We start from the raw sequence: 17,823 nt of genomic DNA, 5'->3' as shown, positions 1-17,823 counted from the left end.
GTTTAATAAACATTGTTCTATTGTGATTATCTGGAGCACAAGGTTGATTTTACAGCATGCATTTAAGGGACTGGTCGAACGGTGTTTGCCATTTATATATTTACGAGGGATTGATTTGAACGTGAAAGCAGCATTTACCCACAATCCTATGCAGAAAAACGAACAGTCTACTCTGATAAACGTGGGGGTACAGTGAAGTTATTAAACCCTTTGAAATACAGAAATGATACGCGTTGTGTAGATATGATTTAATCTCCAGTAATATAATTGTCAAAATTCACGACCGAGCTTGCAACTGTTGCACGTGTTTATCATCATAGTTATACTATTATGAACTCACCACCCCTAAAAATAAAGCTTATAGTGGTATGGTCTGTAGTTACAGTACATCCAATGTCACGTTTGCTGTCTGAAAATCATCCAACTATCTGGCTGCGAATTTGCTGATAAACATGTACAATATGTATAAATTAAATTGTGTATTAGTTAGTTCTTTTAATAACGTATGCCGCCAGTTGGCCGCCCCACTGAATGCAAGTGGAAGCTCTGTGTAAGTGTTTCTTTGGTCTGTCTTACTAGCATCCTTGTTAGCTTCAGGCAAACGGTGCTAAAACGGTCTGTTTTGTTGTAGATAGTCTGACATTTAACAACATGCCTAAAGCACATGTTAGCTGATAATTACACGTCAGAGAACGCTGGTTTGTGAAGGTGTTGTTAATGACTCTCTTGTCTTTATAAGCAGCGGCCTGCAGCGAACACTATGCAGCAGTGCTGTCAGACTTCAACAGAGTTCAGCATCCTCCTCTGACCCCGAGCAAACATCCACAGAATTCAGGTCAGATTTGAGGATTTACTTCAAACTGTCCTTCAAATCTGCCCCGTGAGTAGAAGCATCATGTTCTAATCAAATGTTGTTTTTAAACCCGCAGCCATTTTCCTCCTCTGCCTGGTCAAGACAGTGCTCTGAGATGGGGTGGAAAAAAGTTTGAGGATTTACCAATCATCCACATTAAAGCCACATACAACAAGTAAGTGGAAAATAGAAATGTGACAGTAAACAGGAAGAACTTGACATTATTGTCAAAGATATTAATTTAAATAAAATAAGTGTTCTTCCTGGACTTGCAGTAAGTAAGGGGAAGTTGCTCTACATGAAACATGTAGAACCAAAAGTCAGAAAACATCAGAGCACTTTCTTTCACTCAATTAAACCACAACATTACTTTAAAGTCTGTTTAATGTTTGAATAAATAGTGCATTGGAGTTTTCTTTGAAATAATCATTGTTAATTATTTATGTAATGAGCCTTAGTTGTCCTCACCCGAGCATATGAATTTACTCGGATAAAGATCTGTTTACAGAAAGGATTATGTGTAAGGCTCAAATGCAGACAACTAAACTAAACATTACAATAATTGCTTTTCAGCATTAACACAAAACTTAAAACATCCTTATCTAAAATATTCACATGTCTTGATGAGGCCCCTGGGGTCAACCACATGTAAAAAGTTAAATGGACCATGCAGTTTGTTATCTGTTTGACTTAGTCTGCAATACATCCTTTAATTAAAATGTTTGTATTCAAATATTGAACTTATTGATCAGTTATGAGTCGCTGACCCAGTTACCTGTTCTGTCCTGTCGTGTGCCAGCACACACATCCAGCTGACAGACAGTGTGGGACAGTCGATCGTCAGGACATCTTGTGGAACAGAAGGTTTCAAGAACATCAAGAAGTCAACGCCCATCGCTGCTCAGGTTGCAGGCATCTCCGCTGCCGCAGTAAGTTCTCATATTTTTCTCCAACTCTTGTCATTTACTGTAAGACAGCAGGTTGGATGCTCGGTGTCTTGCTCAAGGACATTTGCACAACAAGGTACATGTCAGTGGAGGCGCTGTCTTTTGTGTGAATACAAGGCGATTTCAGCTCCTGATGCTTCTTTGCTCAATTTAACAACCTGTCATTTGTGAAGCTGAAATGTTTGTTTGTTTTGTAAAGCTTCTTCTCTCTAAGGATTATAATAAAGTGGAGCTGTTGCTGTTAAAAAGCTCATTTAGTCCGTTGTGTTAGCCTTATTTAGAAAGACTGCTGCCGAACAGAGTTAAGGTCACAGTTTTTTCCACGCAGTTAACAAACTGGAGATGGTAAATTTCAGGAAATGGCTTTTATAATATAGGGGTTTGGCAAATAGTGGGAAAAAAAATCTACTTGAACTGAATTGTTACTGAAAATAAAATGAAAAGGACATTTTAACAAGATTTGATTTAAGTAAAAAGTCTGAAAAGTAAAGCTGGTTAACCTCTGTGTCAATTTGCCAATGGTTTTCTTTTTCTTTCATTATGGAATAATAAGAAAACAACTTTGTCATTAAGAGTGTTGTTGTTTCACCTTAAAATGGCGTCACACAAGCATAAAGTCATGACCTTCAGTCTTTCACCTCCACAATGACCCAATGCATGTCCTATATGCACTGTAAATACTTTCAAATAATCAAATGGATGTCATCTCTGTCCATGTACAGACACACAAACAAAGGAAAATATTCAGTGAGTTGACTTAAATTGACAAATTAATTCTCTATTTTTCTCGCATGTTACAGAAAGCCTCAGCCAAGGGAGTGGCATTTGTTCGTGTTGTGATCAAAGGTATTGGTCCTGGACGTCAGGTAAGTTTGTGTTTTATCAACAGACATGTGAATCTCTTGAATGACGTTCCTGCTACAATTTATGTCCATAAACAATCCATTCATTATTTGGTTAGGCTATAAACGAGATTTTCCAACGCTCCATGCAACCTCTTCAGGGAGTTTTATCTGACAATCAGTGATGACACTGAACAATTTCCATTTACACTGATATAAAACAGATGTGAAAACATTAGAAAAGCTGAAATCTGAGTATATGAACATATGACTTAGTCATTCTTCCTTTGTGTTGGGTTTTACATTTTAAGTTTCACACATTTAAGTTTAAAGATGCTCAGTGGGGTCATGACACAACAGGATGAAGATGTTTAGCATCTTGTTGGACTGGCACCATTGTGGTAATGTAATTATGAACATGACAAACAAGTAAAAGTTCATAATTCTTATCTGACACCTGAGTTTAAGGAGCCACTGACATATTGATCTGTTCCTGTTAGTTAGTTAATTATTCTATCTCTGTTGTGCAGGCAGCAATCAAAGGCTTAACCATGGGAGGCCTGGATGTGGTATCCATCACCGACGAAACCCCCGTGCCACACAACGGATGCCGCCCGCGCAAAGCCAGAAGAACGTGATTCTTGAACCATAATGCACTGCAACCAAAGCCATCGTGTCCCAATCTGCTAATAAAGTTTTTTTTTTTGACAACATTGAGCATAGAACAGTTGTGTGACATTCTCTGCTGTGACAGGTAACTCATGAATGAGCCTTCGGTCTCACCACAGGCACTGGGATGTACGATAGCAGACAGATGTTTGCAGACGGCACAGAAGCGGACTGATGGCTCCATGTAGGACACGCACACAAACACACACAGAACAGATGATGCAAACTGAACCTTCTGGTATGAACACATTTCTCTTTATATGTACCACTAGACAGCAAAACATCTGTTTGATATGATACACACAACAGTGTAAAGCTTTGGGGGAAAGCTGGATTTACACTTCAGTATGAGAAGAAATGGAAACATGAAGCATAAGAGACAAACATGCAGTAAACTATTGTCAAGGTTTCTGTGTGTTTGAGACAAATAACGCCAGCATCAACAGACTTGACAGTAATTTTCTCCTTTGTTAAATTTCTTAAATTCACACCGATGTACATTAATGTGATAAGAAGAGTAAGACAGTGTACAGTTATGATTATGGAGCCTTAATCTATACATATATGAACTGAATATTACTTTTAACAAATGATCAATTGCAACACCGGACCAAGTCTTGTGTTGCCTTTTAGTGTTGAAGGGATGAATCTTATCAGGTCAGGGCCAAGAACCAGTCAACACTTAAACAGACTACTCACAGGAAGACTGTCGTTAATTCATTGTACTCTCACAAGCACACACTTAATTTAATATAAACACCTTTTTTTCCGCAAAATATAAAGCGGACATGAGAACAAAAAAATAGCCCTTTGTACGCGCAAGTATCTGACATTGAACAAATCCGTAAAGCAAGTGGCATTAAGCCACCAATGGAGTCACCTGGCCAGAGGTGTCATCTGTTGACAACGCATTATACAATTTAAGTTGTTGCTGCTACAGACTAATGTAATGAACAATCCTCAGAGATCCCCACTTAATGAGGCAGTTAACCCTCCTGAACCTACCCAGAGCAAACACCTCTGTCACAGACTCATTTGTGCAAATGAGTAATATCAACACACTTAACCAAGTATCAGGATGTAAAGAGGCCTTCTATGTTCTGGTTTTGACAGGATAACAGCAGCTCCTCGTCCCATTTAAACAGGTTTTCTCTCAGAGGTGAAATAAACTGATCAAGATGATTTACATAAAATAAATAAATCTGGTACTTAAGCAAATAATCAATCTGTGTTTTTCTAAAGATTAATTTGGATCAACAATGGCCCTCGACACATTCAAGGAAACATGAAGTCTGATCAAGCTCTTGTCTCTGGCTGAAATGTGTATAAATCAAATGTGTGTTCATGTATCACACATTTGTATCTGAGAGAGGGTTACAGCAAGGCTGCTGATGCTGGTACCATTGTTTACATTTGGATGACACATTTGCCTCCATACCCTCTTAAAGCAAGGCACTCAGTGTATGTTACCAGAGGGATGTCTGTGGTCCCACCAGGTGAACACATAGTTTGGTGCAGAGCCCGTCGACACCAGGAAAACAATGCTGTACTGTAAATAACTAAGTGTGTTCTTACTCTACTCCCTGACCCAAGTCCAATAAAGTTCCTCTCGATATGAACACACATGACATTTACATGGTGACAATATTCTTTAGAGCATTTAACATTACGCACAACTGTAAGAATAATAGATCTGATCAAAATCATCCAGCTGACATCATTTATAAGTTATATAGATAAAAAGGTGCAGTAGAGAAAATAGAGATTTTATACACACTAGCTATACAAAAATACATTATACTTTATTTCACATAGCAATGAACTCCTTCCTTTACATAAACATCTCCGGATCAAGCAAAACTCGAATCAACCAATGTCTGAAAATTGTGAGCTCCAACCAACACATCTGGGATTACAGCTGCAGACCCAGTTTCCCCATCCCAGTTTCCCTCATCTATGGGTCACACACACACACACAACATAATGTCACGCATTCAATAACCGCACATCAACGAAATGAAAAAAAAACCTCTGCATCAGAAGAGCAACACTGACACCAAACGCTCAAAAGACATAAATAATTGGTTGGATTATATTACTGCAAATTTGACAGCAGAATAACAATAACAGTGGAGAGTTGGTGGGGGGGAGTACAATGATGCTAAGTAGCCTGCAAAGCCTTTTTGGGTTTTTGTTTTGTTTTTACAACAGAACAAGAGGAGTGATAGGCGGCACTGGTTTAACCCAAATGGTTTAACCCATTAAATGTCCCCTGGACTAAAAAGGATGTTTTCCCTTCAATGTTAAGCATAATGCTGTGGGGATGGAATATTGTTAGACAAGTCAAATCACATCACACAGTCTTTAAAGCAGCACATTTACATTAAAAATGGGAGTCATGTCATTGTCTACACTGACTATGTAGGCATTCAGCACTCCAAAGTGTCTGAAAATCCAAACTGCAGAAGATTTTCGGGAGTTATTTCCCTTCTACGTGGGTTAAAGTGAACAAATTCTCATGAGCTAGTGTCGGTGTCACCTTGACAAAGACACCTAACTGCAGATTGTCCCAGTGAACACGTCTCTGAGACTGAGTGGACTGTGTTTGCGTGTAAAAGGAAGACTGATCTTAAGAAGTGCAGATGAGCTCAAGCACTCGGGTGCTGTTAAATATTGCACTCTGATAGAGAGAGATGCAACATAGAGGTTAAACACCAAAGAGACAAGGAGTGATTGTACCAACAGCCCGCTGAGTATGAGGCAGAAAGACGGAGAGATAGGTTGGCACAGCAAGGTTATAGTGCAGGAGTGGATTTGGTGAGGAGTATCTATCACAGCAGCAACCGGTGCTGAGGCAATCGGAAGGATTTCTGTTACTCTGCATCACTTCCCATGGAGGTTGCTGAGCTCCATGTCGTCCTTGCGGCGTTTTTGCTGAGTGAAAAGGGAGCTAAATGGGTAGAGTTTGGCTTTGGCTGGGTAGCGCTGGCCAGCAATGTCTACCTCATAGTCCCCACGGTTGATGAAGTCCGGGGTGATGGGTGTGGGGAGCCCCTCTGGACTTGGTGGTGGAGATACAAAGCCAAGGCAGACATGGCGCTCCAGGGTGTAACTGTAGGCACTGCTTGTGGTCGTCCCAGCCAGCTGACCATTACAGTAGATGGGCTCCCCCCACCATGGCCACAGGTCCAGCTCAGTGTCGTGATCCTCCAGAACCAGCATGACAAACCGTCGAAACACGCCATCATGGCGTTGCTGCAACAACGCCTCACGACCAAGGAAGTCTGTGTCCTGATGGTGACAGCAAGACAAAACAGGAGGGGGGGGGGGCGTGGCAGGAACACAAAGAGTGTGACATTAAGGAGTGTGGGAAGATGACAGAATTTTTTTTTAGCATATTCACACATGACACAACTGTCAGGGTGAATACCACAGCAACAGGGAACCACAGCTTCTTAACTGTTGATTAATGATGGTCAAGTTCAATTATACTTCCTCAGGATCAGGGAGCATGCTGGTTCACTGTCATATTGTCCTTACTTACATAAACTGAACAGAGCCACCGAAAGACCTGTGTTTTCCCTGCAATAACAATAAATGGCTGCTGTGTAAAGGCCCCATTTCACACATTTCCTCAATAACACATGATGGATGCTTGCAGCAGAGAGCAAACCTGATGTTCCCCCAGTCTCGGGCCACCTGTTGTGCCTACAGGTACAGTCTGATGACATTCTCCTTTTAGCAGGTGGCATAAATCTTGCTTGGCTCCTTTCTCATCTCCTTAAAGTAAAACTAAAAGGTTCTAAAACAACTTAACCGAGAACATGAGGTAATAGGCTGAAATAACAGCCTGACAGTACTGATGCTATTGGTAAATCTCCTCTTTACCAAAATCGCCTTAACAGGGAAGTGCTGAGTGAAAAACATAAATGCCAAAGGGAAATGTTTTTTTGAGCAAAAACAAGAAGCGACTTAAGCTTAGACTAGTTTGTCATACAGTTGGAATAGTGAAATGAGCTGATATTTATGAGCCGTCTACGACAGAAAATGCAGTGTAAGGTAACGCTCCCATCCCCTCTGTGAAGGGTGTGAGCAGTCAGTCAGCTGTGTGTGATGAAATTACTTCACATCTACGGGAGCATCATCCATCATCTTTTGCGAAAAAAATCCCTCAAGGTAATGCTGTCTTTAAATGTTAAATGTTTGTGACAAGCTATGAGGGTCAGCAGATCTTTACAGAGTAGAGAGATGTGTGTAAAGTAAACACATAACTTGACACATTCTCTCTCTCTCTCTCTCTCTCTCTCTCTCTCTCCTTTTGTGTGCGTTAACATTAAGATAACAGAATCACTATTATAGCATTATTCACTGTTATTCTTAGTTGTGGTAGAATTAAATACATTCAAACCATGTATTTCATCGTACCATGAGGTTACCATACTTTAGATTCTGACAGTATGACAACCTTAACCGAACAAATATCAGAATTGTTTCACTGACCCATGCCCACATGGTTTTATATCGAGCATGATTTCATGATGTGGTTACAGATGAACTGGCAACAGACCTGGTCAAACTTCACCCTGAACTCTCGTCCACACTCCAGTGGGGTGGTGAAGGTGTCAAGGTCCTGACCCCAGAAGGCAAAGAACTTCTCTATGCGTAGGCTGCGCAGCGCGTAGTATCCTGCATTACGAATTCCGTACTTCTGACCCACTGACATCACTTCATTGTACACGTGCAGTGCATACTGTAGGAAACAGTAGACAAAAAAACTGATGTTAGCTTGCAAACAATCCTGTGGATTGGCAAACAGATAACATTTGAGAGAGTATGTGTGTGTGTGTGTGTGTCTGTGGGTTGCACCTCAATGGGAATGTAGAGCATGAAGCCCGGCTCCCCAGTGTGAGTCATGCTCATCACTCTGATCCCGTTAGCATAGCCCACGCTCATCTCCTGTAAACATGCATGCACACATGGTCAGTGAGAACCACTGTCAATGTCAGAATAAACAGGCATTACCATCATAATGTAATGCTTGAGTAACATGTCTGTCTCCTACCTTACAGAACATGGAGGGGAAGTGATCGGGTGTCATGGAAACATATGACAGCTCAGCCAAAACATCCATAGCACGGGGGCCAATAAGATTTAAAGCTGAAGATGAGAAAAAATAAGCTCAGTCCAGATCAGACCCACGTAAACCAGTTGTTATTAATATATGAACTCATGATTAAAAAAAAAAACACAAAAAAAAAGTCAGGAAATGGAGTAGACTAAAAATGAATTACTAATCAACAACAATTACGACTGGCGTCAACTACGATAACTATAATTTGAATCATTAAACTAGGGACAAACCGTACAATGAGTCCATATGTTAACATTTCAGACAGTTAATCTCCTATCTTCTAAACATGCTAGTTATATATTTAAACATAATCAACCTCCCACCTGGTCCCAATCACAATCAGGTGCAGACCTACACAATGGCGATGTGTGCTTACCTGTATACTTCCAGCTAACATCCTCCAGGTGGAGCTTTGGGTCACAAGGCATGTGTTTCTTTATCCAGTGCCAACAGTGGACCTGTTGGTCTGTTGGAGAGATGATGAAGTAGCTGCACAAGAGAGAAGAACAATCTAACTTAATTTGAATGGTGAGTTAAAGCCGCAGGCCATATGGTGTTATTCACAAAGTCTAGTCGACCTGTTCTTGCTAATGCGGACCACACTGCAGTCGTTCTCATAACCTCCTCTCTCATTCAACATGCCGGTGTGGACAATGTGCCCAACGGGAACATCCAGGTCATTGGCACACAGGTGTTGCAGCAGCTCAAGAGCCTGGTCTCCTGTTGACTGGGACATGAGGAGAGACAAAAGAGTTTGACTAGGAAAACACATGCTGACATCAATGTCATGACTGAGTGTGATCAGAGGTGCAGTGAACAGCCTATATGACCCTTTTCAGATCTTGTATTACATTCATCCTGAGTGAACCAATCTGTCGTGAGTGGCCACTCCATTCACAAGCCCCGTTTCATGTCACAGCAGTGTAGTGCTTTGTTATACTCCGCTCCTTCTCCTACCCTTTTTTCTCTCTCTCTCTTCCAGTCACTTACACACTCACATTGACAGCAAACACATCTGTACAGGCAGTATTTTGTTCTTGCCAACAGACATGACATCACTGAATATGGGGCAGGAGAAGCCAGATCTGATTTGATCATGTAGTCACGTGTGGATCCATCCAGGATGCATGTCAATGTGATTGGATTTCTCAGGATGGACATTAATACAAGGTCTGAATGTATGTGGTCCTTCAGGTCAGTCATCAACAGTGCATCATGACTCACAGTCAGTTCAAACTTGGTGAAGGAGGACATGTCAATGACACACACAGCCTCTTTGCAGCATTTCACTTCTGCTCCAACAATGTCAAACCAGTCTGGTTTGTAAAAGGTCTTACTCTGGTCCAGAGACAGCAGATCTACAAACACACATACATACAGCATTTAATCTGGGTATGCTTTAAGGATATACAGTTCATTGTGTGTTGATGATTTCCCACTAACTTCCTAAGAGTAAATAAAATGTAAATTTCTTACTGCTTGTGAGCTGTTTCTTAGGTTTACAAAGTACCATGTGTTATAATGTCGCACAATGGCCACACAGTTGGTGTAGTGGTTAGCGCTCTCGCCTTTGCAGCAAAAACCCGAGTTTGAGCCCCGGTTGGAACAAGGGCCTTTCTGCATGGAGTGCACGTGGGTTTTCTCCGGGTCCCACAGTCCAAAAACATGCAATATGGGGATTAGGTAAATTGGACACTCTAAATTGACCACAGGTGTGAGAGTGAATCTCTATATGTGGCTCTGCGATGGACTGGCAAACTGTCCAGGGTGTACCCCGCCTACTGCCCTATGTCAGCTGAGATTGGCACAGCACCCCCTGTGACCCTCCGATGGATGGACCAAAACAATGTTTGAGGGAAATCATATGCTTGATAAAAGCCCTAAATATTTCAAAGTGTATGATATTAATATTTGTGTAACTATTATTTATGTAAGATCATTATCAACCTATCAGCATGTGACTTGTTCTAAAGTCTGTATTGAGGTTATGTATTACAGTGAAAATTAGCAGTAACATCCTTCAAATATCATCCATCCCTAGCAGAATCTACAATATGGTTACTGGGGTCATGTCAACTCGATTGGTAGCAAAGCCTTGATTTTTCAGGCACATTGAAAACTTGAGGATGTAGGTTGCAGCATTGCTATTCAGTTATATTTACCTTTCCCATGAGGAATAAAGTATTTCGGCCTTTCAAAGCCATGTTTCTCCATCCAACGTGCTCCCTGGGTATCCAGGCGGTCATACAGAGGGCTGGTCCTGAGTTGACGTCCAGTCTGAAAGTCCCAGCGAGGAACCTTCAGTTCATACATCAAAGCTGAACACACACACACACACACACACACACAGAGTATTTAGTTGAGTGCAAATATTTCAAAATAAAATAAATGAAAAAATGGAATGGATTCTGGGAGAAGAGACACTAGGGTGCTTTTATTTTCACACAGAAACAGAAAGTGATGTGTTTGTGACACATCCAACAGATGCAGACTTTGAAACTGTGGTCAGATATAATTGTTAATGTCTATTTTGCTGTGAACTATGCACACCTAGCAGATAAAATAGGGCAGCAGCACAGGTCAGGTGTGTCTGACAGAGGCAGTGAGGCTGCTCTAATCTTTATCATGTGTGCCTGAATGAAAATAAAAACGTACTACGCACACAAATCCAAAGGCCTAATCATACTAAGAGCAAAGGTGAACAAAATAATATACATTCATACAATTTTTAGCCTTGTTAAGGTATACAAACTCAGTATGTACAGTATCAGTATTCAGTATTATTAAGCACATGTTTGCCCTCACAGACACATGCAGGGTTTAACATCAGCTACAACATACATCATTGCAAAACTCCCTGTTCCATTGTGTTATTATATAACAACTTTCATTATCTATCTACTCTGATGGTTAATAACTGAAACTATCAAAGTTAATCACTGAATTCTCCACATAGATGCTTTAAGTCTGATGTCTTTACTCCCTGGTCTGATGGCTGAGAAGGTAGTTTTATTCATGGTATATTGCTTTTATTACTTTTTCCCATTTCCATGACCTTTGATGCATCAATCACAGGTTTTGCTACTAAGACTCAAGAGAACCTTCAGAGTGTAACTTTTAAATGATCTTTCATTCCCTCAAAACAGGGGCAATATTTATATTTCCCTAACTAATTCAATAATTGAGCACAATCCATTGAGCAAAAAAAAAAGTGTTCACTACTCACGCATGACTTCCATTACTCTATGTCTCAGGAAGGTTCGGCTGCTCTGCAGGTTACCAAACCGTTTGATGTCCAGTGGCCAGACGTTAGCCGTGGGGTAACCATAGGTCATCCACTCTGCCAGGTACCTTAAAACACAGTCACACAAACAAACCAATTGTGTGTCATTGCAATCAAACCAAAGCATTTCCACATCCTGATGATAAAAAATTATTTCCATGAGTAACAGATGATTTAAGGCTCATGCTTAAGTAATACATTCAGGTGTAAAATTAAGTGCACCTCAGCCTTTAAAACTATTTATTTACATTGAGCAACATATGATGTTCTCTGAAAAATACACTTGACCCATTCTTACTTGCCAGCTCCTCCAGCGAAAGCCAAACCAGAGGAGTTCATCCCTGCCAGTACAAAGTAGCCAGAGATGCCCTGCGTCTCCCCCATCAGACAGCGCATATCAGGGGTGAAGGACTCTGGACAGTTCACCAGCTGAAAGATCTCAGCTGACTCTAGAGTAGGCATTCTCCTCAGCAGAGAATTGAGCATCGGCTCTGGAGTCAGAAAACAGTGGCGTTAATACACATTTTCTTTTTAAATATTGAATAAATAAAATGTATTACATTTTCAATCAATACACACTGAATAATGTCACAACAAATGTCATGAAGAAAGCAACTATGTCAACATTACTGTCCGTCACCACAGGTCTAAATATCAGAGGCCATGATCCCCATTGACCACACTGCTTGAGATTTAACTAGCCCTACCTCCTGCTGCACAACAGGAAGTGAAACCTTTACCCACATTGTGCCATAAACACACCAGCAGAGTTTCCTACATGGCAGCCAACCCAGTTAAAACAACCTCAAGGGCAGGGCTTGTAGAAAGCTACACTATGCAGTTCCTCTCTTTACTCTGTCAAGAAGATCATTTATCTCATTTCAATTTTATATTTTTTCTCAGATTGAATCTCATCCTTGAAAGTCAATAAAAAAAAGGGACATTTTAGAAGAAAACACTACATGCAAAAAATATGTAATTGAATAATTAACTGAAGAAAGACACATGACTGTATGTGTATGCAGTTCAAGGTTCAGTCTTTACACGAACCTGTCAAATGAGTGGAGGATCTCAGATTACTGGAAAAAGGCCAAGGCCAAACAACAGGTGTGTCTGTGTTTAGGACTGCGTTTACAGTCAAATTAATGGCATGAAACAAACATTCAGAAGACATTTAAAAACACTGGTCTCACAAGATGTGTGAATCGATTATTTTTCTTTTATAAACAATAGAACGATATCAATGTATTAATAAATTATATAGCAATATGGCTTTGACATATTATATATACTATAGATATATCGTGAATTCAAACGGTCTTACTTTTTTTTTTTTTATTATGATATAAGCATAAAAACAGTATAATTTACACTCCCTCCCTATCTGATTTACCAAAGTGGTCCCAGTCCTCCTGCATGTTCTGGATCTCCAGCTGGTTACGGCCCTCAGTGAAGATAGGTTTGGGGTTCTTCTCAAAGCCCCCAGACAGAATTCCACCCTGCCATGGCCGTGCATATATCCTGCCATCCATATCAATCACCACTAGAGACAAGACACAACCCAGTCAGATCATATACTCAGGGAACGTTTGTTGCAAACACACAACCCCATTACATCGACATCAGCATGCAGGATAACTCTATAAATCCTGCATCATTATGTCTGGTGAAAGTAAATATTAAGTACAGAGTCAGCTATAAAGAACTGTTTATATGAGCAAACGGTGCTGCAATGACTTATACGTCACATCAGATTTCGCACTATGTCAATTAATGCCTATGGGTTTAATTTTTTAAAAGTTGAGCAATGCTTGCAGTATTGTATGGCACTTTACATTTTTCTCTATTTTTTTAATCAGACATAACAGGGGAAGTGACTGGAATTTAAAGATACATGTATTAATGTGCATGCTGTAAGGATAGGTATATTTTCCAGTAAGTTTGATGTGCAAGACCTGGTGTGGTCCCTGGTAGTGGCTCCTGCAGAGGTTTTGTGAGTAGGTAGAAGTGTTCACAGCCGTGAAGAGGAACAGACACCTTCAATTCACTAGCCTGGCCCAACTCATAGGCCCACTGGAACAGAGACAGACCAAACAAACATGTCAAGGCAACTTCAGAAACAAAGATTTACACTGGCATTAGGAACTGTTCTTGACTTGTATTTCACAGATACAATGCAACAATTACTTGTCCAGCACAGTTGACAAAGTATTCACACGCAATTGAGCCCCTGTCAGTCTCCACCGCCGTCACATGACCCTTCTCCACCAGAACCTGCTGAACACTTGTCCGATCGAGGATTTGAACCCCTGAAAAGACAATGAGAGGTATGAGTGGGCAAAGGGCAGAAGAAGGAAGAATGTAATTAGATGACAAAAGGAGGTCAAGCAAAGGGAGACACACAGCACTGCTGATTAAACATTTTCTAAAGTAGTCCATTATTGGTTGTTCAGTGGCTAGTTCTGAGTTACCTTGTCCAGCAGAAGCCACAGCCAAAGCATGATTCACTTCAGGTGGAGACACCACAGCATCTGAAGGGAGGTGGAGTGCCCCTACCAAGTCATGGATATTGACAAGAGGGTGTAGTTTTGCTATCTCTTTAGGTTTAATGATGTTACAGCTGATCCCCATGACCCTGAGAAAAGAGTATAGAAAATACAGACAAAGGCTTAATATGGATGGATTTCCAGAAGAAGTGTAAGTGAAGTGAAACAGCAGCATAACATACCTTCAAAAAACAAGCAACAAGAAAGTAATTATTTTGCTTTTTGATGTGAAGAAAGATAAGCATTCAGTTAAGTAGAAGACAAAGATGTAGGACTGGTGTAATCTTTCTATGTAAGAGCAACATATTACCATCAGGTAAAATGTTTCTTTACTGAAGTAGCCAAGTCAGACTCAAGGAGTCAAGACCTCAATTTTATATTCTGTCAAAAACATTGGGACACGTGGGAGAAAAAGGTCTGTGTTCCTCTTTGTAAAGCTACCTCATTCATATAAACTTAACCATTTATCCATTTGATAATCATAAAAGACTCTGATGTCTTACTTTAGTCGGGATGCCAGGCGTTTCAGAGAGATGAAGCGATCCTGATTTTGTGCGAGACATAAAGACCCTGTCTTCACATAGCCTGACACACAAACACACACATACCAAAACCAAAATGATGTAAGTTTCACAATATTCAAGGTTATTCCACAGTCAAATACAAAACAAAGTGAAAACAATTGCTTTCAAACTCAAAGCTGTACAGCTATTATCAATGTAGCATTGGAAAGAGCAATAACAATACATTCTTATAAGTATGACTGCACTTAAATACCATGCAATGAATATGGAGTATTTGCTTAAAAAAATATGTAGCAGACCTGTTTTGATCCCTGTCTCCTCCTCCAGCTGCTGGTAAAGACTAATGGAGTAGTTGGCCATTTGACATTCAATAGAAATGGGCTTTGCCACACTGACAATACCAGCACAGAGCCTAGTTGTTCCAGCACCAAGTCTGTCAACAGAACAGAAAATATAGCAGATATACATATTAGCAGAATACAGCTAAATTGACAACTGTTTGGTGATTCTACAGTGCTTCATAATTTAGAAACTGAATTTATTCCTCCAAAGAGTAGGAACCGCTGAGCTACCACATGTCGCACATTCAAAATACATTATGACATAATATCTTACCTGCCCTGTTCCAGGAGCACTATGTCAGTCCAGCCTAGTTTGGCCAGGTGATAAGCTACTGATGTTCCCACAATGCCCCCTCCACAGATAACCACCCGGGCCTGGCTGGGCAGTGGGAGCAGCTGGGAGTCTCCGTTGACAGTCATGCAAGTGGGAGATGTCCAGAGGCTCCTGCCTGCCAGTCTGTAGCCCATGTGGGGAAGCAGCAGCCGGGGGAGCAGGACAGGGGACAGGGCCCTGGAGCTCCGCACACAGCTGCCCATAGCTGTGCTTTCTGCACACACATACACACAAACTGAACACGTATTCAGACTAAAAGCTGAAACAAGTGATTATTTTATTTTTTATAATATAATGAATCAATTATTTATATATACATATTTGTGTTTTAAAATATTGAAATGATATTTTTTTTTTAAACTTCATAATCCAAGGTTATTATAACTGTCACTATTCTAAATGTCACAAGCTAAGCTTGATGAGGACAAATTCATTTAGTTGTTTTGGTATTAGTCTTTGGGGGGGACAATGATTATTATCAATCAGGTTGTTGTATGAATAACATGACCTGGTTGACAATACATACACAAACACTTTGAGTTGGGGAAGGCAGGGGCCTGGGAAGCCTTCAAGGTTGACTTGCTTTTGGTCGTTCAGCTGTCACAGGGATCTTTCAGACTGATATTAGCACCCTATCATGACTGCAATTACACCTTAGCAGTACACGTAGTTACAGCATGCGGTACATTGAATTACTATTGTGCTTTAGCTTAAAGGGTAAATACAGTGTCCCTCTTCTAGATTATTAAACTTTTGATACCTTTTTGTGACGTTTTCGGTTTCTTTTTTAGCTCACTGAGTTACAGTTAGCATGATAGTCACTAGCAAGCGCAGCTTCGGCTAACGAAAAGCTAACCAAAGCAACACCACTGGCTACTAGCCTCGTTGAGAGACTTTATTAAATTGTTTATGGCGACAGAAAACTCACGGAATCAGCCAATTCCAGACGCAGTGATATCTTACTGAGTGACAGGACTGAAACCAGGGGGTGGTGGTGTCGTACAACACAAATTCTTGTTTGGGTGCAGCTCCCGGCACACAAGTCAAGCTGACAAAAAACAAGAGGGACTTGGTTCCGGTTAAAACTTTCAAAATAAAATCATACAATCGCCGGCATATCGATGCGTTTAGGCATATTATAATTATTGTTGTTGTTGTTGTTGTAACGCAATTTCGTGGAAAAATTATTATTATGTGTCCTTTTATTTATAGTCTCTGTTTTTAAAATTGTATTGGGCTGATTCCATCATTTCTAAATCTGCTCAGTCATACACTGCCATCTGCTGTTGAACTCTGGAAGTGATAAAAACCCACAAACGTTATTTTTAAACACACTGTTTGTGGCTTCCACAATGCTCTCATTTATTGACTTGACAGTAAACAGGCGAGGATATGTTTGATGGTTTAACACGTGAAAACAGCCTCCGTGGAAAAAGTGATGAAATACTCAGTAAATGTATATGGTACAGTGCTTAACACATGCATTAAACCACCAGCCAAAGCCACAGCTGCCCTAAATTAACAGCATAAGTAATTATCAAAAAGTATTTATTCGATGTTTCTGTAATGGTTAATACATGTTAATTATTTGTCAAATAAATAACAATAACGTTTTTTAGTTTTAAACACGTTTTTGAAAGATTTCTGAAACATGTACAGTCTTGTAGGTGTTCTAATAAATGTATTAAGCACTGTATGTGCAAATATTCACGGACTTCCCGGTATGTGTACAGTAGTGTCCACCAAGGGGCGCCAAAAGCCTGTTTGTAATGAAAGAAGTCTGCATAGTTGGTGTTGTGGCATGTTAGTGCAACACTGAGTGATAGACTGCTTCCTTGCATCAATACAGTACTTACCAAAGGAAGAAATACAACAATACAATACATGTTCTCTGGAGTAATTATTGTGAGTGCTTTTCACGAATGAAGCCTCTAAACACTCCAGAACATGCTCGCATGGATGACGGCTTTCTGTGTTGTGGACGAGGCATTTCTGATCTATTTGATTTTTATTTATTCAGCAGTTTCTTTTACATTAAAAACATGTCTGTGTTTATCAAAATAATAAAGTGTCACCCTTTAAGAAGGTCTTGTAAAACTGGTCAGTAACGCTTGCTACTGGCGCTTTAATAAGTGAGTCATAAGTTATTAATGTGGAGATATGTTGGTGTTCTGAATTGTAGGAACATTTGATTTCCATGCTCTAATGTGTGTATGAGCCATCTCACTTTCACAGTTTATTATATGGCGAACATGTGAGTGAACTGTCAGCATTTATAACTGTATTACCTAATTGTTATAGGACAGACAATAGTGAAATAAGGGATACACAACAGTTGCTGCATGACAAGCCA

General features: G+C 40.2%; 2 protein-coding genes across 4 annotated transcripts; one reads left to right on the top strand and one right to left on the bottom strand.

The window, feature by feature from the left end:
• Window positions 1-358: 358 nt before the first annotated feature.
• On the top strand, window positions 359-3,347 carry mrps11 (mitochondrial ribosomal protein S11). 2 transcript variants are annotated; one of them, XM_058629131.1, is made up of 6 exons: window positions 359-550; window positions 740-835; window positions 930-1,028; window positions 1,653-1,782; window positions 2,601-2,666; window positions 3,173-3,347. In XM_058629131.1, exons 1-6 carry the CDS (start codon window positions 453-455, stop codon window positions 3,278-3,280), a joined length of 597 nt encoding a protein of 198 aa, XP_058485114.1. In that variant the 5' UTR covers window positions 359-452; the 3' UTR covers window positions 3,281-3,347. The 2 variants fall into 2 exon arrangements, with proteins under 2 accessions (XP_058485114.1, XP_058485115.1); XM_058629132.1 differs by having other exon boundaries at window positions 362-550; window positions 743-835.
• A 203-nt stretch (window positions 3,348-3,550) lies between these two features.
• Window positions 3,551-16,517, bottom strand: pdpr (pyruvate dehydrogenase phosphatase regulatory subunit). 2 transcript variants are annotated; one of them, XM_058629126.1, is made up of 18 exons: window positions 16,399-16,517; window positions 15,411-15,684; window positions 15,095-15,228; window positions 14,775-14,856; window positions 14,197-14,360; window positions 13,913-14,034; window positions 13,681-13,798; window positions 13,119-13,268; window positions 12,024-12,216; window positions 11,669-11,793; window positions 10,605-10,760; window positions 9,667-9,800; window positions 9,021-9,169; window positions 8,819-8,931; window positions 8,374-8,468; window positions 8,178-8,267; window positions 7,879-8,061; window positions 3,551-6,602 (listed from the first exon to the last, which is right to left on the bottom strand). In XM_058629126.1, exons 2-18 carry the CDS (start codon window positions 15,671-15,673, stop codon window positions 6,195-6,197), a joined length of 2,679 nt encoding a protein of 892 aa, XP_058485109.1. In that variant the 5' UTR covers window positions 15,674-15,684; window positions 16,399-16,517; the 3' UTR covers window positions 3,551-6,194. The 2 variants fall into 2 exon arrangements, with proteins under 2 accessions (XP_058485109.1, XP_058485110.1); XM_058629127.1 differs by having other exon boundaries at window positions 16,434-16,496.
• Between the last annotated feature and the right edge of the window lie 1,306 nt (window positions 16,518-17,823).

The sequence above is a fragment of the Solea solea genome, chromosome 5 (genome assembly GCF_958295425.1).
Source record: "Solea solea chromosome 5, fSolSol10.1, whole genome shotgun sequence".
NCBI lineage: Eukaryota > Metazoa > Chordata > Actinopteri > Pleuronectiformes > Soleidae > Solea > Solea solea.
Note: the sequence above shows the minus strand (reverse complement) of the source record. Positions and strands in the feature narration are given on the sequence as shown.